Source organism: Macrobrachium rosenbergii, chromosome 23 (genome assembly GCF_040412425.1).
Source record: "Macrobrachium rosenbergii isolate ZJJX-2024 chromosome 23, ASM4041242v1, whole genome shotgun sequence".
Classification (NCBI taxonomy): Eukaryota; Metazoa; Arthropoda; class Malacostraca; order Decapoda; family Palaemonidae; genus Macrobrachium; species Macrobrachium rosenbergii.
This window is the reverse complement of record NC_089763.1, coordinates 60,858,817-60,880,296: the sequence shown is the minus strand read 5'-3', so window position 1 is coordinate 60,880,296 and position 21,480 is coordinate 60,858,817. Positions and strand designations below refer to the sequence as shown.

General features: G+C 41.3%; 1 protein-coding gene across 1 annotated transcript; it reads right to left on the bottom strand.

Moving 5' to 3' along the window:
- Window positions 1-11,538: 11,538 nt before the first annotated feature.
- LOC136851136 (zinc finger MYM-type protein 1-like) lies at window positions 11,539-17,725 on the bottom strand. Its single transcript, XM_067125103.1, has 4 exons — window positions 17,638-17,725; window positions 12,780-12,949; window positions 12,157-12,529; window positions 11,539-12,125 (listed from the first exon to the last, which is right to left on the bottom strand). The coding sequence occupies exons 1-4, from the start codon at window positions 17,723-17,725 to the stop codon at window positions 11,539-11,541; spliced, it is 1,218 nt and encodes a 405-aa protein (XP_066981204.1).
- Window positions 17,726-21,480: the final 3,755 nt, after the last annotated feature.

The window sequence follows — 21,480 nt, the reverse complement described above, 5'->3', positions numbered from 1 at the left end:
CATACAGTTTGATACAGAAGATTCGGTGGAACATTATGAGTACATGATCGGAATGCTTGCATGGCAATGCAAGTAGTGATGATTGTACATAAATCGAGACAACAATGGTTAGGGAGAAACAGACGGAAATATTGTATGGTAGAAGTTGCGTTCCTTGAGAGAGAGAAAACGGGATGCTTTTGTTTTTGTCTTGTTTCCTCTGATGGATGATGCACACACATGTGCGCTCAAAAGACCGCGATGCTGTCTCTTACAGATTACTATGTCGTCCAGGTAGACAATATAGTTCTTGATGCCTGCAAGGACTTTATTCGTTAAGCGTTGGAAGTAGCCCAGCACATTTTTTAGGCCAGAAGGCATGACCTTGTACTGATGGAACCCAGCCTGGGTTGTGAAGGCAGTTAGAGGGCAAGATTCTTTTGAGAGCAGCACCCACCAATAACCCTTTTCAGGGTCTATCTGACTGAGAAATGGGGCAGGGCCCAGGCTATCGATGCACTTATCAATTTGAGGAAGGGGGTACTGTTCCGGCTTTGTGACCTCGTTTAGCTTTCTATAGTCAACTGCCATTCTCCTCCCCCTTCTTTTAGTACCAATACTACCGGGGAGGACAAGGTGCTCTCGATTTCTTCAATCAGTCCCAGTTGGAGTTGCAGCTCGATCTGTTGCTTTATTCTCTCAGTCTTGTGTGGATTCACTTTGTAGAAGCCCTAGGCTATTGGGCATGTATTATCTTCCAAGGGGGTGTGATGCTCCAGAAGGGTGGTACATCCCAAGATGTCCTTTACTACAGCCTTGTGCTGTGTTGACAGGTTGTATATATCAGCCTGTTGCTCATGTGTCAACCCAGAGGTGATGAAATGGAGGTTTGCTAGGATCTGGGAGTTCGTGTCAGGTGGCTGAGGCACTGTGATGGCTCCTACTACCGCAGGAAAGGGGCTGACTTGTCTCTTGTTTTGTAGGGCTTAAGCAAGCTGACGTGCAACCACTTGGCTTGTTGCTACTCACAGTTTATCAGATAGTCCAAGTTTCCTTGTTTCCACAACACTTTGTGAGGTCCCATGAAGTGGGTTTCAAGGGGGTGTGAGGCTCCTGTTTGAAGCACTATGACTTCGTCTCCAACTGCGAAGTTCCGGGGTTTTGCGTTTTGGTCAAACCTGATTTTGACCTCGTTCCTGGTTGGCTGCCTCATTTGCTTGGGTGACTGCCCACACAGCCTGGAGGGGGTTTGGATGTCCTGCAGCTCCTTGGCCCAATCAGCCTTCTGAGAGTCCGCCCAGGTTTTGTGTAATATATTCAAGGGTCCCCGGGTAGAATGGGCATACAGCAACTTGAACCTGCTGTAGCCTAAGGTTTCGGAAGGGCTGTGCCGAAGGGCGAACAGCGTGTAAGGTAGGTTATCTTCCTACATTCTGCTGCTCTCATGCTGAAGTTCTCTAGGGTTGCAGACAAAGATTGGCGGAATCTTTCTATGATTCCTTGGTTCTCAGGTTGGTAGGGAGTAGAGTGGATATGCTTGATCCCAAGACTAGCCAGACTATTCCGGAATTCCTGAGACTTGAAATGCCTTCCCTGATTACTCTGAAGGGTCGCCAGGAAACCAAAATGGCAGAAGAAGTGAATCAGGGCCTTCACCGCATTCTTGGATGTCTCACTATGGATGAGGATAGCCTCTGCATACTGTATGAATCTATCAATGCTAGTTAAGCAATGGGCATTCCCAGATTTTGTCCGGGTCTGCCTCTGGGGCATGAAGTAGTTCACGATGATGTCTCGGAAGGGTACTCCTACAGAAGGGATGCTTTGTAGTTTTGCCTTGGGGACAACTTCATTTGCATCCCCAAACATTTTTGCAGGTGGGGCATGATGACACATAGGTTTTGACAGATTTCCTCAATCCTTTCCAGTGAAAACGATCCATAAGGTCCTCCGATCCTGTCATGGGCCAGCTTCAGAACGTGGGGCTGCAACATCCTTGGGACCACTATTTGTTTGTGGATGGTGTCTGCAGGCTCCCTCGTTTCTCTCATGATATGGAACAATACTTCATTCTCCAGCACATACTGTTCCAGGGAGAAATCTGTGATGGTTGATAGGTCACAGGGAAAATCCACCCAAAGATTCTGCAACTCAGGGTCTTTGGCCTGAGCAGTAATGAAGTGATCCCTATCCAGGCTGGGGTCCGTGACATCTACTCCGGTAATCATGAGGGCCTGTACGAGGTTTGAGGTGTCCATTGTAGCATTCTGAAGCCATGGGATTTCACCCAGGCATACTTCCTCGCAGGGTACTTTTGGGGGAGTCATGGATTCACCGGGGGCAGTGGTCATGCAATGAAAGGGAACAGTTGAATCCCTACCTTGTAGGAAGTCTTGCCCTTGTAGCAGAAGGTGTCCAGTTGTGAGTCGTTCCATAACTCCAAAGCGATGTTTTCTTACCCTTGGGCAGTTTCCTTGGGCGACGGTGAGGAGGACGGTGTGGAGGTCCAGTGAGTGACTATTGAACCAGCAGATGGAGATACACTCATTCTCCCGAATGAGTGTATTGGGAGGCACTTGGTCCCTCATGAGTAGGCTAATTTTGGACCCGGTGTCTACCATACTGGAGAAAACTCAGGCCGGTTCTGAGCTGTTCAGAGGGGCTACAGTCACATTTTCCAACTTGAGCCACTGAGTGGGTCCTTGTGACATGACCGTCGTCTGCACAACCTTCATTGAGGCATAGAGAGGGCATCCCACGTAGCATGTGGATGTGTGACCAACATTCTTGCAGTCCTTGCATATGTCTTTGCTATAATCCCGCTTAGGGTCGTTCTGGGTTCTGGAAGTGCCTTGCATGCTTTGGGACTGGTTTGTTCGAGGTTTGTGGTGATTCCCTGGTTTGATGGGACACTGTTCTGCCCTATGCCCAGCCTTCTTGTAGATATAGCATAGAAACAGTTTTGTTGTGGAACTATTCTTTGGTTGAGCAGTGGCAGAGGTGTGTCTGGGAGGATTCATCTTCTTATGGAGTGAGCTCAGGTGAGGGTGATGTGTCTCCCACTCATCGGCAAGTTGGCAGCATTCGGCGACAGTTATGGGGCATCTCTCATGCAAGTATGTTGCAAGGGCAGTGGGGACATAATAGAAGAAATCCTCGATCTTCATCCTTTTGAGGACAGTATCATAAGCTTTTTTGGAGAGAGACTCCATCCATCTGTTAAGGTTTTTGTCTTTGAAATGTGTCCAGTCTGTCAATGTCTGTCCTGCATTCTTAGGCAAGCTCTGCCTGTTTTGTCTCCACTTCTTCGGAGTTATCTCGTATGCCTGCGTGATGGCTCACCAAACTGCAGCAAGGTCTCCTTGTTCGTCTGCAGGCAACGAGCTTGGAGCAATGAAACCTTTTCCCTGGATGTGTCTATTCAGGATAAGGGCTATCTTTTTGAGACTGGGTTGGTAGTTATCAAAGGCTCGTTCGATGTGGTCTAACCATGTTTCAGGATCTTCATCGGTCCATGCCTAGACAAGGCTGTTTACTCCCTGTAGAATGGAGGGAGGGACAGCAGCTACTGGATTCGTGGCCTGGAACTGGGCGACAGCTAGTTCATGGGCATGCTGGTCTTCCCTCTCCTGCTGAGCTCTAACCAGCTGGCATCAACCCAGGTGGTGAGGGTATCTCTTCAGAGGTTCTGTTCCAGGGCAAGTTCCTGGAAACGCTGTAAGTCTTCAGCGTATGAGGACATTATAATATGCAAGCTTTCCACAGAAGGTGGCAGGGGCACATATGTGTGTCGGCTCAGGGTGAGTGAGTGCGAATATCTAACAGGCAGGTAAAGCACCTATGTGCGGTACTCCCAGAGTACGGAATTCAGTTTGAGGCACTCAAACAGGTGGGAAGTTAGGCGGCAGCCTACTTCAGGTAAGGTAGCTTGTGTGAGCACGTTGGAACCAAAAGGTTCATAGGTAGGTAGCTCAGGTGAGCGCATTGGCACTGAAGAGGTGTGTAGTTAGGTAGCTTGGGTGACTGCGTTGGCACCTAGAAAGGCGCATAGGTAGGTCTTGCAAGACGTATTGTGTTAGCAACACAGTAGTACTCCTAGTGCTAAACAATCACGAAGCTTCAAACAGCACCACTAGGTGCATAGGCCTTCTCAAAACACAAAGCAGTATTCCCTAAAGGACGCGTTGGCACTTACCCCCAAAGTTCGTAAGGCAGTTGCACACTAAAATGTGTGTATGGTGTTTCAACAGAAATGCAGCAGTATTCCTACAACACTTTCAACATACGCAGGCACCCTAAAAGGTGCGTAACAGGTTAAGAGAACTTAAAAATGAGCCTGCAAAAGTGCACTGTTTCAAAAACAGCCAGACAAAGGTCCTAGGAATTCTCAACAATATTGGCCTCTTGCCAAGAGACCCAACTCGCTACAATTTTGAGTTATCAGAGTAGGATATCCTTCAATGCTCAGCACAGACAACTCTTGTCATGCTTCAGTACAGCATACTGAGAAGCACACTAAGCAGAACACACGCAGTAGCTAGTTGTAATGAGTTTGTACAGGTTTAGTTTGCATAAAATATTGGTTTGTATATATGCTTCAAAGATATGCACAACTCATATAGTATAGGCAAACACTGTTCTCATAAAGTAGGAGGGTAAGGCTTTAGCTTATAAGGTCTCATCGCATTCAGTAAGCGAGTCAATAAATCTGAAGCAAAAGAAATAAAGAATACCAACAAACAAGCATCCTTGCAAGTGGACTTTCTGGTGAGCTAAAGTTAAAAGCAAGCGAAACTTTCTCGCAGGCGAACTGTCAATTACCATCTGTCAGGAAAGTCTATCGGCAGTTGCTCAGGTAAAGTAATGGGGTCAATGAACTCTCGGCTAGACGGTTTGGCCAGACGTCAGTCAGGACATTCAGACTACTACAAATTACGCTAAGTACAGAGTTGCCAGATAAACACGGAAGTAGGTGTATATTTACGTTACTTGACTTTAGATTATGGCAGTATATTATTCAACCAAATCTCAACAGCGTTACTAATTTGATAGATATGATACAGATACGTAACTAACGACGGGTTAAGAGAAATAAACAAATTTAAATACATGATTTGCTTCTACTGGGCAGATGGCAGATGACAGATACACAGGGTTGCCAGAAAGCGGGTTTTCACAGCATAAAGATCACAGAACTCTTGCACTGGGGAATTGCACACTTTCCTGGTTTTGTTAAATTTTTAACTGAGTTATCACTGTTGTTACTAAACACTGAACAAGTAAACTGATATATAAAGTCTTGTAAACATTGTACTTACACTTGGTTAAGGTAAAGGCAAGCAGCAAATGGCAACTCGCACTCAAGGCTACTATGATACACAGGAAATGCACTCTCGTGTGAGGTGCCAAGTTTAAAGACTCATGAATGGAAAATGCTGAAACACAAAAAACAAAAGAAAATTGTACTTACTGTTGTGTGCTGTAGCCAACGGATGCCAAAACAGGATATGCCAATGAAAAGTGCTTTTCGGTAAAAGGGGAACTCAGATTTAGCCAGTCGAAACTGATTTGCCAGTTGAATGAGTTGCAAGGGTTCTGAATTTTACTTTAGATAATTATTGCGGCTTGTACCCAAGCTGGCAAGGTCGCCACTGTCATATTCGTGCTGCTGTGTGTTTGGAAAGGTGGCTCTAAATAGGATTTCTGATAACTACACCTGACTGTAGGCAAAATATTAGGGCACTGTGTTACGTAATGATTACAAGTTAACACAAGTATGCAAATGAAAGTTAAACTATGTCACTATTGATCACAATTCCACCACAATCAAAATCACAGGAATCTCTTGAGGGAGAGGATCAGGAATATGGGTGCAGGACATAGGAGCACAGGTATATAAGCACAGGTAGGTTATGGGTAAGGGACCGACAAACAACTTCCAATCACATTACCTTAGGTCCGTGGACAAGACGTGAGGTTTGTAGAGCCAGGGGTCTGATGTAAGGCTTCGGTGGAAGCGTTGTCACTCAGAGTTCTCCCACCAGAGGGAAATACAATGAAGGGTAGGGGGACTGGTAGACTAGTAGGGCATCAGCGTGCAGAGGTGAGTGTCTGGATACAACAATCTTCCACGTAGGCAGTGCAGGAACTATTTCAAGTAGGACTCGAGTGAAAGTCTCTCAGAGACTTCTGGATAGGGGGATGTCATCAGGAGATTCAGCAGGGTGACATCTTGTGGGAGGTGGCTAGCAGAGGGTGCCTGTCCAGTGGCGTGAAGTCGGGTGAGGAGACCAAGGTAGTAGAGTAAGGTCAACTAAGCAGTGATGTGTGTGTGTGTGTGTGTGTGCCGCGTGTGTGTGTGTGGTGCCAGGAGGGTGGTGTTGTAGAGGTAACTAGCTTGGGGATACTGGCAGTGTGTGTTTGGAAGTGTGTTGAGCATAGTGTCTACAAACAGGGAGACATCTGAATGGGGACTAGCATAAGTTATGCTAGCAGCGTGACTTCTGAAGAGGGACTAGTGCATCATTGGTTTGCCGGGGCCAGTATATATACCACAGACTGCCGGTGACGGTTGCATTTTGACACCTCTGATAGCCTCTTCTTACTGGGTCCCCCATTGTCCTCCTTCACATGGTGTGTCGCTAATCCGGCCAGGTACCTAGAAAGGCCATTGTATGGCAGCCAGATAAAGGTTTTGATAGAAGAGGCGTCAGTGGGGTGGCAATTAATTGGGAGAGCCAAGGGATTTGTAGGCAGGGATGCAGGTGTTAGTAGGGGGAGCTGCAGGTATGGGTCAGGTCAAGAAAGGTGACCCTTGATGGCAGTGCAGGTACTTGGGAAAGAGGGGAAACAGAAAAATGTGAAGGGGCATGCGTGACTGGGGAATTGAGTACAATAGTAACTATAGAAGGAACTCTCCAAGGGGGCATGCTACTTGCAAGCAGCTGCTAAGAATGTCACCTTAGGGGCTCATTACTACAGTTAGGTCAGATTGGTAATGACTTGTGGTACTTAGTTTCTCATGAGACACCTGCATTGGCTTAAACGAGCCTGGGAAAACATGGGAAAACTTGGTGTGAAAACAACAAAACACTAATACTTCTTTCAAAATGTATGTTTACTCATATAGGGAAAATGAAAAATAATTTACTTTAACTTATAAGCAAAAATCAAGAGGGGAGAAATCAATACAAATGGCAAAGACGTTTATGAAAATATATCTGTATATATTTTCATGATATTGCCTTGTAAAATTGATATCTTTACAAAGTTTTGATATATTTACTCTTCTATTTATCATGTGTTATATGTAATAATAATAATTGTTGAAGGATCATACGTAGTGTGATGTCAGATCTCAAAAGAGTTAGTGATTTAGATAACTTAACAGCATAATTTAGAATTAGTAATATCTTTCTTGATAGTAGCCTAGTAGCAGGAGAGAGAGATTTGAGTTTTAGACCAGATGTGCCATCTGTCATCAGTTAAGATAAGTGAGCACTTTGTTTTGATTCCCATGTTGACAGGTCTGGAATAGCAATAGAGTTGTAAGACTTTGTCTCATATGAGAAGAAGACGAATGATTTCACAATGTTACGTATATTGTTCTGATTGCGTCCCATACAATTTTCTGATAAAAACATGTACCTTTTTGAGAAATGTGAACAAAGTGTTGCACTGAAGCACATGGCAATTGCGTCATGTTTAAGATTACATTGCTTTGATCACATATTGTTCTAATGAGCTAGTTTTACTCTGGAAGTGACGTCATCTTCCTTTTTCTAGAACTTTCACTCGTATCTTGTTCCCAAAATGCCTTAATAATGATGTCATCTGGTTGTTCCATTTCTAACTGGAATCCTAAAGTTTGTTCATTCTGCTTTCAGAGACTGTTCTTGTTGGTTCCCACTCTCTCTTTCTCCAAAAGAGAGAAGTTATTAACATTAAATATTTGTGTGGTCATTGATATTAAACTTACCTTTTGAGATCTGAATGTAGGAAAAGTGTATATATTTGGTAACGGCGCCTTACAAGAAAGTGTGTTTTGTGACTCTCAAGCAGTTGCATTTCGGGTGTTTTTGCGAAAGTTTTCACAAGCTTGTGTAAGGTAAAGTGAACTTTACTTATTATCACTATGGTATAAGATATATTAGGGAAATTTTGCCTTAGTGAAATTATTATTGGTAAATCTTTTGTGTATTTTTGTGTGTTGTTGTGTTTGCAATCTCTTGATTTTTCACATTTTATACATTGGTGATTTAACATTTATTTACTTAGCATTTGAAATATTTCTTAATAATTTAACATTGCATACTGATTTAATTTTCATTTACTAAGATTTTCTTTCCAAATCTTGAGCAATTCTTAATAGTTCAAATTTTGCTTGATTGATTTAATCTCTTGATAAATTAAAGTTTTGTGATTTAGTTTTGTTTAATAATTTGATTCAAGAATTAATTAAATTTTGTGTTGTTTTCAAGTAACAGTAAATTTTTCAGATTGTGAATTCTAATGATAAATTTTGAATTTAAAAATAAGTTTTTTTATTTAAAATTTTTAAAAACAGTGTTTCATTTACTGACCACCAGTGAATAGGATTAATTGTGTGCATGAGGCAAATTGATAAACATGTTGTGTTCCTTTAGTTCTGCTGAAGTGAATTAAGACCAGGGAAACAGAGTTCTTTGATGGAGTGATGTCCTTTTACTCTAGTATATTTCTCTTTTAATTCTTGATACCTCACACTTGTTTTGATAAACTTAGTTTGGTTTTTCACGTGATTAGTAAGCTTTTTAAGGGATCACTGTTACATTTAGAGTACTCAGTCATAATTTTTATTGTTATGAGAGTTTAGGTATCTGGCTGAAGCGAGGTAAATTTTTGAATTCTGTGATTAGTAATAATCAGGTACTTGGTACACATCGTGACAATATATATATAGTATATATATATATGCATATATATCTATCTATCTATCTATCTATCTATCTATCTATCTATCTATCTATCTATATATATATATATATATATATATATATATATATATATATATATATATATATGTGTGTGTGTGTGTGTGTGTGTGTGTGTGTACATACATACATACATACACACACACACACATATATATATATATATATATATATATATATATATATATATATATATATATATATATATATATCTATCTATCTATTTATCTATCTATATATATATATATATATATATATATATATATATATATATATATATATATGTGTGTGTGTGTGTGTGTGTGTGTGTACATACATACATACACACACACACACACACATATATATATATATATATATATATATATATATATATATATATATATATATATATATATATCCAGTGGCGATTCTAGGACTCTGAAAGTGGGGGCCACTTCCAGGGCCAATATAAATTTTGGGGGCATTTATCGTTGGTGGCTAGGTGGCGAGCGAAGCGAGCCTAAACAGCTGGGGGTCCGGAAAATTTTTTGAAAAGTAGATGTTCTATGTGCATTTTCATGGCACTCTGAAGACAATATTATGTCATTAATGAAATAACAGATGACAATAATAACACCTCATTACTTTCATAACTTGCATTTGTAAAACATATACATGTATGCCTACACAAACATTATGATAATGGAGGTTATTCGTATTATTTAAAAAAATATATATATGTATTTCTTGCAATATATTTTTAACAAAATCGCAAAAAATATGGCAATGTTTCTCCAATGTACAGTTGGACACCTGAATATAGCATGTATTCCTTGAATTTTCGATATGAGGGAAACTATATAGGTGGGATAGATGTCTGTTTTGATACCGGTATGCAGTAGTTAAATAATATGGCCAATTGACAATTGTCTTGTAAAATTTAATAATGTTTGTAAGTCCGGGATAAGAGTTTCGACTGCCCTTCATACACAATAATGAAATAGCAGAGAAAATCTCCATTGGCAAACTGTAGGCGTGTCATAACAAACAGTGATTTGCTTGACATTTCAGTACTTTTTATTACTATAAATCATCTGTGAATCCTTATAATTAACCATTTTTCATTATAAACTACAAATAAAGGAAATTATTTTGGTGTTTGATTTTACTAAGTTCTTCGGATTGACAACCTGACCCTTGGTCAGACTTTTTTAACGACTGCACCTATAATTGCATAGCACTTATGTACAGCATAATAGGTCCACAAAATGTTATGAGTGACTATATCGCTATTGGCCTATATGACTATATCAACAATAAAACTATGACCTTGTGCAACGTATGTAATCTAGATAAAAAATACTGAGACACAAGGCATGAGCAATCATGCAATGGCATGCTGTGGGAATGACATGATTTTCATATAGGCTAGTATAGTCGAGTAGAGTTCACCTCAGGAAAGTGAAAATCACCCTGCTGGTAACACCCGTTGCTAGGCAACCACTTTTACTTTCTACATAATTATGTTGAAAGGACAAACCTAAGTAGCCTACTTCAAAATTCATAAAAACTATCTTCAAAACAAAAATGAATCATGAGTTATGAATGTAATGTAAATATTATGTTGATATTAAAACCCCATGCAAGCATGCATGAAGTAATGCAGTGTTGCCAACAGGGCGAGTTTCCTTTCCTGAGGTGAAGTAGAGTATAGTACGTATATTTAGTGCAGCTTAATTCTACGATTATCATGCCGGCTATCAAATTCATCAACAAAACAGTCTAAATCAATTCCCTCGGCACGTGCACTTTCAATGGACAGTAATGCGATATTACTCAATCTAGCACTGGTCATGGAATTTCTGAGAAATGTTTTCACTAATTTCATTTTTGAAAAACTTCTCTCACAAGAAGCACTGGTAACAGGAAGAGTGACAGATATTAACAATAGTTTGTACAAACAGTCAAATGCAGCCTTATAAGGACTAAGGAATGACAGGAATTGTGTAATGGATGTAGGCTGTATTGGCTCTTTCGTGAGTAATTTCTTCACCAGAGGGATCTCATATTGTAAATCATTTTGACTGACCAGTATGCCATTGCATATGCCTTCAAGTCTTCTTCTAACAAGAATGTCTGTCCTCCAGGACAGAGAGCTGAAATACTACAGAAAATTGCATTTGACTCTTTGGAGAAACGACGGTCTAATTCACTAATTAAGCAGTCTAGGACTTCATAGAAAATCCTGATGTGTTGCACATGACATGGAACAGAAGATCCTTGACCACTTGTTTCAAAACACGATAAATCCATCAAGCTTACGAGGTTTCTTTACCCGTTTTCTTGTTGTTGTTGGTGTAATGCAGCATTTCCTGCAGAGTTCATTAACCTTCTCAGAGTAATGGTCATTCAAGTCAGAGTTGCGTACATTAACTAAATGTTCATGGAGTGACGAAATTAGATTTGCTGCTTTTCCTAGGTCTGCTTGTTTATCCTGTAGCTGTGTAGACACTTTATTAACTTTTCCAAGAATATCTGTGAAAAATTGCAATAAGTAAACAAACTCTGCATCAATCTGGGCAAGCAAACCGCGAGCGGATACAGCTCAGGCACCAATGTCATCTTCAGAAATTTCCTTCAAAAGTCTCATTATGCATTCCAGACGGAGTAGAGCATTTTCACACGAAGTGGCCCGACACCACCACCTTGTGTCACTGAGATGCTGCAGTTCTCGTACTTGTTCTTCAGGCAACATTTCACGCTGTATCAAAATGAATTTCTCATGAACTACCGAGTTACTAGCAAAGATATAGAGTTCTTCAAACAAACTAAAGAATTCAGCAGCTTGGGGTACATACTTTGCAACATTTATCAACACTAAATTGAGCCTGTGTCCATAGCAGTGTATATAATATGCAAAAGGAGCTTTATCACGAATTCGTTTCTGAACACCACTAATCCCTCCACTCATCACTGATGCCCCATCAAATCCTAATCCTACAAGAGAAGATTTGTAATCCAACCCCAGTTTATCCAAACTCTTCAAAATAATATCTGTGATAGAGGCAGCATCCAACAAGTCCATCTGAGTGAAAGAAATGAAGCACTCCTGAATACAATTTGCTATTTCATCATAAAATCTAATAACTAATGCCAACTGCTCTGCCTTACTAACATCCTTGGCTTCATCAGCTTGAACAGAAAAGTAATGACATGACCTAACTTTTTTCTGCAATTTCTTCCTTCACCATACATGCAAGTGTGTCAATCATCTCATTCTGTATTGCAGAACAAGTGTATTTTTCATTTTTTGGACCACTTTCTACTCTATCAGCTATAATAGGATCACGTTTAGCAGTGAATCTGAGAATCTTACGAACATTTCCTGGATTCAGTTCATCATCACCTTCTCTATGTCCTCTCTGCGAAATGTCTTGTGTTACAGTCAACAGGATTATTTCACCTAATGTCTTTATGTAATGACGATTTTCACGAACTTTCTTCTGGTATGCCTCACTTATACACTGAGCAATTGATGTTTTATCAGCTTTATTTCGTTGATAGTCCGCCCATGCAATACAAGAAGTTTTGTGGCACTGTGAGGAAATGTGCTTTTCGATGGCACCATCTTTTCCATGTGCTTTCTTCCATCGTCTAAAGCCACTTTTATGAATGCTTCATCTGCATTGCCATATGTTGGTGGAGCAAAGTGCCTGCATGCAAAACAGAACATTGCATCTCGTTCTTTAGAATATTCAGCCCATTCATATTTGTCGAACCAAGCCCCACAAAAGACCGAGAATGAGACTTTCCTTCACTATGCCTTGGATACTCTTTTAAGCGTACCTGAATAGGATTCTCAGAAGCAGATTGAGAAATGTCAGCTGGTGCAGAATCTTCCTTTTTCTGTTTCTTTGTTGGATGATCATGTGAACTTGATCTTGCAGGATTGCCAATACTTTCACGATCACAGTCTCCCTCTGACTTCTTAGCAGGTTTATCAGATTCAAGGTTTACTGTCAATGGTGCATCACATTCACTGCGTTTTTTTAATTACAAATTTATCCATGATTGTCTATAGTACAATAAAATTATCTGTGATAGTAAGTTCTGAAAAAAAAAAAATTAAATAATCACACGTAATTCACAATTAACACAACACACCTGTCACCACAGAAAAATGTGATAAAATTTGCGGTTTTGCCGACTACCGACTGGAAGATGATGACAGCACGCACACACACACACTGTCACACACACACACACACACATAACACACACACACACACACACACACACCCACACATATATATATATATATATATATATATATATATATATATGTGTGTGTGTGTGTGTGTGTGTGTATAACTATACAGTATAATAAATATATGCACATATAGGCCTACACTATCACTGCCAACATTCACGAATCACAAAAATTATGATACAATTAGACGATTTTTATTATTATAGGAAGTGTTTTCTATGTAAAAATAAAATGGGGTTAATTGTCACCGACTCACCAGCTACTTGTATTTTGGCCTATTTAGTTATTTTCTTTCAAATATGGCTAACGACAATATTTATATTTGGCTTTTGTCAGATCTGTTTGTGAAAAGGTTAACACTGGGTTGAAGGGTTAAAACTTGAGTTGGGATATAGACCTACATCATATAACAAAAAAATTAGTGTACATTGTTTGCTACTTTACACCCGCCTGTCAGATTCTTCTCATTCTTTTCTAAGATTTCGTATAATTATTTTTTTACTCTATTTTCGTATCCGCTTCTTATGTGAAACACCCACATACTGTACATAAAGATCGAATATCTCATAGCCACTAGTCTACTCCCACTTTGTATGAGACGAAATAATGAATACCACTTATGCTCAAATGCACTTATGCACAAATAATTATGCTTTAGACACTCAATAAGACACTAATCGGGTAAAACTGACTTTGACCGGCTCACAGTCTCACAGAAACAGACTACATGTACTGATCACATCATCACATCATACATGGACGTGAAACATACGCGTCTGATTCGCGTCACACACACACAAGCGGGCGAGGAGGACGGAGGTGTAAAAATTCCAATAATTTTAATCTAGCAACGTTACCATTTTTTTTTTTTTTGTGATTACGTCTAGTTATTGTGATAGGATGGGATATTTGAGTGTATATATAGTATACTGTATAATTTATAAGGTATATATTTATATTATATATTATATTATATTATTATATATGCCTAAACTAAGCTTATTTAGAATTAGGATATGGAAACAAAACTGGGGGGCCAAGCTGGGGCCAGCCAAAAAACTGGGGCCATGGCCCCTGGCCCCCTAGAATCGCCACTGTATATATCCTTAGACAGAGGGCTATTGATAGCAACAGCATAAAATTTAAAATACGCAGAAAGAAAAGAAGCAATATAAAAGGACTGGAGAAGCAAGTATTGAATATCAGAGTAACAGTGTACAGAAAACACTTCTAAAGTAAAAATTCAAGCAACGAAGTTTTTTTTTATTTCGTTGAATTACAGTCAAAGACTATTTTTAAGTAAATTTGATTATTCAAGATTTTGGTGTATTCAGAGAAATAAATAAGCTGCTAGAGATGATCACCTGTGACATGGGTATCCAGCCAGTCACAGGTCTCTCAGATTATGCACACTGGAAAAGGTGGGCCAATCCTGGGCTGACCCAGGATTAATGGGTTAGTCCACCTCTGACCAAAACAAGGACAACTTCGTGAATGCCATCGTCTGGCTGCTTTTGGCCAAGATTAAGATGAAGAAAAGTCATCAGTCAGTATAGTATTTGACCTTACCAGAGTGAAGAACGAGGAAGCTCTCTTAATCTGGATTAAGGTGCTCTTCAACTGGTCAGTCTTTTTAATCTCAATGACCCGATTGCATCCATGGTTTCTGCATCAGCCAATAAAAAGACATATGGAGGATTATGCATATCCTTTAGCTCAGCAATACCTGGAGATTAACAGGGAGCTCTCTCATCTAAGGTCGTGAAAGTGAGACACAATGCATGTGACACACAGTGACCCATCATTTCCTTATTTTCTTAGTTTTCTTCGATGGTAAGTGTTCAAGTATCCAGCCTACATCACAAAGGTGCGCAGTATTGCCTGGACAGACTAACCCTGTACTCTATTATCCTGACCTGACCTATCCTGGAGTTCACACTTTTGAATCCGATCGTAGCATGCAGTATCATTTCCCTCCGTGTGGGAAAATAATTGTCCTGATATTGTTGAAATTTGTTCCGAGACCCAATTCTCGCCTTCTTAGTCGTACACAAAGTTTTAAACACTAAGTACAGTACATGTCTCATACTGCATGTAAGTGCAAGATACAAAAAAAAAAAAAAAGTAATCTATTCAGTTCGTAGATATGGCAGAAGTGCAGGAAAAGGCTTTCTTACTTTATACTGCAAGAACTGTACCACACCTTAGGGCCAGTGGATGATTTAATGGACAGAGTAATTCTAGCTCTTGCATAGTATTTGCTCCTCAGGCCAACAAGTACTTTGTATGCCATCAGTTCAGACAAGTACAACGACACCAGATGAGACTATAGACTCTTTTGTGATTAGGTTAAAGAAATTAGAGTTACATGTGAATATGTTGCCCTGGAAGATATGCTGAGAGATCAAATAATAGGAAAGTGTAACTGACAGGAATTTAAGGAAAAAATTTCTGCAAGAGAAAAATCTAACCTTACAAAGTTTAGGAAATAGCAAGAGCTCTGGAAATGGCTCATCATCAGTCAAATGTAATAGCAGGTAAGACTCATAATGGCAGCGAGTAGCAAGATAAATCAAGTAGCAAATAAACAAAAGTTACCAACATGCATAGAAAGGGTAGGCTAAACCTACCAAACAAGTAAACCCAGATCTGGTATATCTAGGTTCCAGAAAAGTAAGCCTACCTCAATTGTACAGAAATATCAGAGTCATATAGACACACAGAAGCCCCAGAAGATGTTACAATTATTTCCAAAGGAGCTGCAAAGCGATACCTAAATTGGAGATAAGTCCTTCAGGTAAGGTACTTAAGAGTTGCAGTGGCATGCACATGGAAGTTGTATGTTCATCATAAATGGAGGTACAGTATAATGATCAGGAAATAAGCAGATCACCATTTACTGTAGCCAAAGGAAAGGGACAAACCTCATTTGGCCTAGATTGGTGAAGGTGCATACAATTAGACTGGCCTAGTATTTTGAGGGTTACAAGTTCAAAACAGGAACAAACAGAAGGAATTTCAGTAACTATCCTTTTGTCAGATTTCAAAGAAGTCTTTGAAGACATAGTGGGCACAGTAAAGAATGCACAAGCAGTCCTAGTTTACAAGGAAAATGATACTCCTAGATTTTTTCTCCAAGACCAGTTCCCTATGCACTGTAAATAACTGTGGAAACTAAAAATAGAAGGTTAGAAAATGAAGGTTCATGGGAGAAAGTAGATATTCATATTGGGCTAGACCATTAGTTTAGAATGTTAAGGAAAATGGTTAAGTTAGGTTATGTGGAGATCACAAGGTAATGCTAAATCCATAATAGCAGGTAGCTCAATAGCCATTGCCTAATCCCAAAGACATGTTTGCAACCTTGTCAGGATGTGCTGTATTTTCAAAACTGGATCTCAGACTGGCATTTGTTCCGACACAATATACAAACCATCGGTCCTTTACATTAGGAATTACTTACGGCGAAGCTGGACACAGCTGTTAAACTCTTGAACAAGGTGGTTAGGCATTAACTACCATCAAGTGGGCGGGAATACCCGCCTGCCTGGATGTAAACATTCCAGTTTGCTTTCGGCCATCATTCGTTGCAGACGTGTTTTCGGATGTCTTTGCCTGACTGTTGTTAAGCTCTTCTTTATCCTGGTGGGAGCTTTCTGTATTTTTGTGTATATATTATGTGTTTGATATTTATTAATACAAACCTACAATTTGTGATAGTCTTGCATAAGCCGTTGTTCCCCTTCGTCTGTGTCTTGGGTTTGATGGTCAAGGGCATATTTAGAGGGGCGTAACCAAGTGGTAATGCTTCTCTTCCAGTAGCCCTTTATTTAGATACTGAAGGCATTCCCCTGTATGTTTGGAGATTTTAGATTGGGACGTAATATCTTCCTTCCCCTACATTGATCGGGACATAAAGAGTTCACTCCCCTTCTTGGGCTCCCGCCCCCCGTGTACAAGGGCACGACTACTTCCTTCCTACTTGTGCTGAGTGTTGTTTTTGCCACCTGCACTATGGAGAGTTGCGGGGGGTGGGGAGGTTGCAGGCATCGTCAGTAAGTTTTGCTTCTACGGCAGCCTTGGTGGCCTCCCCTCCTTTCTTCTCTCTCCCTGTAGGTTCTTCCTTATCTCTCCTTTGGTAGAGACCTCTCTCCTTCTCCCTCTTTGCTCGCTTGTCAGGTGAAGACTGCGGGCGGGGGGCGGGAGCCGTGGGCGGTTGGGCAACCTCTTCTAAGGGGCCTCCTCTCGCTGCGCAGGGCAGTTCCCCTCAGAGTGAGAGGAGTCTCCCTCTACTAATCAGCTTTGCTTTTTCTTTCAGGTTGACAGTGAGCATCATAGGCACAGCAGTAGTTGGCTGGATATCTCAGTTGGGATATCTTTGCCTGAAGGAGTCCCGATGTTCATACAGTGTTGCTTCGAGATAGACCACAGTACCTGGTTGGAATGTCATAGTTTCAAGCTGAGATAGTTCTGACTCTGTTCCCGCTGATATGGATAGATCACTGTCATTGCTGGCCTTCATGTATGCTGTGGCACCACCTCTGGAGTATCTGTGGTCTGTCTTCTCCTGCTGTTTCCTATATTATGTTCCTGTTGACTTGACGACAGTTTCTAGTGGCTCTTCCTGGTCTCCTGACGCAGCCATCCTGATTGTTCCTGTCGCTGCTGGTGATGTTCATGTGACGTTCCTGGCCATTGCTGTAGCTCCTGCCTTCCGAACTGTTTCCATAGCTCCTGTTTCAGCTGCCCTGATCGTGCCTGCTGCTTCTCTTAGTGGTCATGTCCTGGGCTGCTTCTGTTGTGATCCTGCCTAGCTGCCCTAGAGGTTATGATGTTTCGTGTCCACCATCCTGTAGAAGATGTCGGAGTGAAGGTGAAGGAAGTCGCCCTGTGGAAGTAGCTGCTTTCTTCTTCAACTTATCTTCGATTTCGTCTTCTGCAACCTCTTCCCTTCCTCTCCTGAGGTTTGAGAGGGTCCTTGGAACCGGATAGACCTCCGTCGGCTGAAGGAGAGGAAGGCTGCTTCTTTCCCCTTGATGTCCTTGGACGTCTAGGGTCTGCCTCCTTCCAAGGAGGCAGTGGGTCTCTCATTGGCTCTTCCTGACCTTCGGGTTAGGGAACTGATTCGCATACCCCTGGGTTTTGCGTTTCGGGAGCCACAGGCACGCAGATCTCTGTTTGCACTCCCATTCCCAGTCCTAGAGGTTCAGCTTCTAAGATGGGGGCTGCTTTGGGCACTTGTTCACAAGCCGCTCAGAGTGCTCGAGATTTTGTGGAATATAGAGTATCCCGATCTGGCCTGGAGAGTACTCTCCTAAGCTCAGTTCAGGAGCAGTGGAAGAGAAAGGGCCGAGGCACCCAGGTGTCTCAGCTCTTTCTGCCAGCACTACAAGCGCTCCCCAGGTGCTTACCAGTGCTTGGTCATGTTCCCAGCTTGCTGTCTCGATCCCATTGGTTCGAACACCAGAAGAAGCAGGGAAGAGATTCCCTTCGGGAGTCCTGCGGGATTTCTAAGGGACTGACTCCCTTCTGGGAGACAAGTTTCTCTCGTTGGCTCTCCCTGCCCTCGGGCGGGAACTGATTCGCATTCTCCTCTGGGGTCTTGCATTTTAGGGGCTGTAGAGAGTGGCCTTGAGAGGCTGGGCCCTCATTGCCAGTCTTAGAATTCTGCGTCTAAGACTGGTTCTGTGCCTGGCTCTTTTCGATTTCTTACAAAACCGAAAGCAGCCACTCCCAACTTTTGGGAGTCTCGTAGGTCGCTCGAATTCTATGAATCACGAACGCTCTCCTGGCAAGAGGCACAGGACAAGAGAAAGTGCTGAGACATCCAGGTGTTTTGGTGCCGAGACACCAGGTGTTTCGATCTGCCCGCCAGCTGCTTCGGTTGCTTGGCCAGGTTTCATCCTTGTGTCTTGAACCTTAGGGTTCGAGCATGCAGGATAGCAGACACAGAAATCCCCTTTAAACCTTCTTCTTGAGGGGCCTCGGCCTCAAAGGAGTTTAGAGTTCGGGAAACTAGCACTAGTTCACAGCAGACGAGTTCTTTCCTGTCCAGTTCTGATTGCGCTAGCGTGATTGGCTCGGCTCGGCTCAGCTCACTCGGCTTGCTTGCCCTGCCCTTGTCGCATTCGCGAGACTGGCTTGGCTCAGCTTGGCTTGGCTTGCCCTGCTTGCCTCCCAGTCCATAGCTTACCACCCAGTCTGGATCGCATTCGCGTGATCGGCTTGGTTCAGTGCGGCTTGTCTCAGCCCCACTTAGTTTTTCTGAATCAGGTTCTCGGCACTGTTCAAGTGAACTTTTTTCTCTTCCTTGGAAAGCGCTTTGCCACGGCACAAGTGCTCTTATTCCCCTTGTGGCAACAATCTCCTTCGGTTGATTATCACTCACGGTCTGCCTCTCCTGCTGGTCTTACTGGCAGGACAGGTAGGGGTACTCTTTCTCCTCACCTGTTCTCTTTTCCTCTTGGTTGTTCTAGGGTCTTCCTCTTCAAGTTGGTCTGGGCCAGATTTGTTGATGATATATTTATTCTTTTTAAAGGGGACGACACACGGCTGCAACAGTTGGTTGACCTTGTCAATACCATTGTACCATCTATTTAATTAACTGTTGAATTGGAGGAAGACAATAAACTTGCATTTTTGGATGTTTTGTTTATCACAGATAACATAAGTAATAGATTTAAATTTTCTGTGTTTCGTAAGAGTACTAGTGTTGAGGGGTACATTCATTTCTATTCTTACTTATTTGAAAGTGATGAAAAAAGTACATACATAAACAAAATATAAAATTTAGGTCAAAGGCCAAGTGCTGGAACCTAGAAGGTCATTCAGCGCTGATAGGGAAATTGAGAGTACAAAGGTTTGAAAGGTGTAACAGGAGGAAAACCTCGCAGTTGCACTATGCAACAATTGTTAGGAAGTAGTGGGAAGTATGATGGAAAAAATAGAATATGAATGAAGCTACAGTAAAGGAATGAAAGGGAATGCAGCTATGGGCCGAAGGGACGCTTCAAACACCTTAAGCAATGACTACAGTGCTACAGGGAGAATAAGATAAAAAAAAGTTGATAAATAAAAAAAATAACAACATAAAAAAAATAAATTAGATAACAATATTACATATTGCAACTGAGAGGTTTTCCCCTGTTAATGAGGTAGGAGATATTATCTTCAGGCTATAAACCCTGAAAACATGATGAATGGCAGCCATTAATAGTAACCAATATTAACAATACTAATAAACACTGGCTAATCATTGTACTGAAGTAAATTGTGTATTCACTCATACAAAGTTCATGATTATTCTTATTGCAATACCTCTCTGTATTCAACACTCACATTCATTTTTCTCGCCCTTAAAACCAAACCCTTGGCAATTCTACGTAAGAGAATGCTCCTTTTCACTTTCACTACTCAACTTTAAAGAACTAACGTATGAAATACGTAAAAACAGAAAATGCTGTTATTTAAGTAGTCTAGAGATGCAACGCCTTGATTGTCTACAGACAGAGGCATGTTGGTGAGTTACTGGCTAGATCCCAGTTCTCTTTCGAAATTTTCACCCTTCAAACATGAACAGGGAAGGTGGCATTTTGCTGTTTTTCACTCAGGATTGAGACACGTGTTGGCAAGTCTTAAAGTCCACATGAGACTTTCTTAGGGATACTCTACCTTACATACAGTCGACATTTGAAATGCGCAAGTTTGAATCGGTTGATGGAGAGGTTAAAATGGAATATATAAAAAAAAACAATAACAAAAACAAGTAAAAAAGTGCCGAAGTTTCTTCGGCGCAATCGAGTTTTCTGTACAGCGTATAATGCTGAACGAAATTCTCAGCCACGGCCCATGAAACTCTCAGCAGGCTGTGGTGGCCTGTGTTGTTGCGCTGCCAGACTCAAGATCATGGCTAACTTTAACCTTAAATAAAATAAAAACTTCTGAGGCTAGAGGGCTGCAATTTGGTATGTTTGATGATTGGAGAGTGGACGATCAATATATCAATTTGCAGCCCTCTAGCCTCAGTAGTTTTTAAGATCTGAGGGCGGACAGAAAAAGTGTCTGACTAATGTGGAAACTGCCTGGAAAGGTGCTTTGCTGTATTTTGCTTCTGAGGGTCTCGTGCAGAGCTCAACAGTGCTTTGTAAGAATTTAATGCTTTACATACAACATATGTGATCAACTTAAAGACACCACATTTGCTAGGATCATGAAGAACTTAAGAAATACCCAACACTGATGGAGTACCTCAGAAGCCCCGGCAACGCACATTTTACA

What these genes read in the sequence shown, in the direction of transcription:
- LOC136851136 (XM_067125103.1), bottom strand. Translation starts at nt 17,725, where the DNA reads ATGAAGGCCAGCAATGACAGTGATCTATCCATATCAGCGGGAACAGAG. An exon ending in AACTATGACATTCCAACCAG is followed by an intron (nt 12,950 to 17,637) that starts GTACTGTGGTCT and finishes CACCATTGACAG; the next exon opens with TAAACCTTGAATCTGATAAA. An exon ending in CTTCTGAGAATCCTATTCAG is followed by an intron (nt 12,530 to 12,779) that starts GTACGCTTAAAA and finishes ATTTCCTCACAG; the next exon opens with TGCCACAAAACTTCTTGTAT.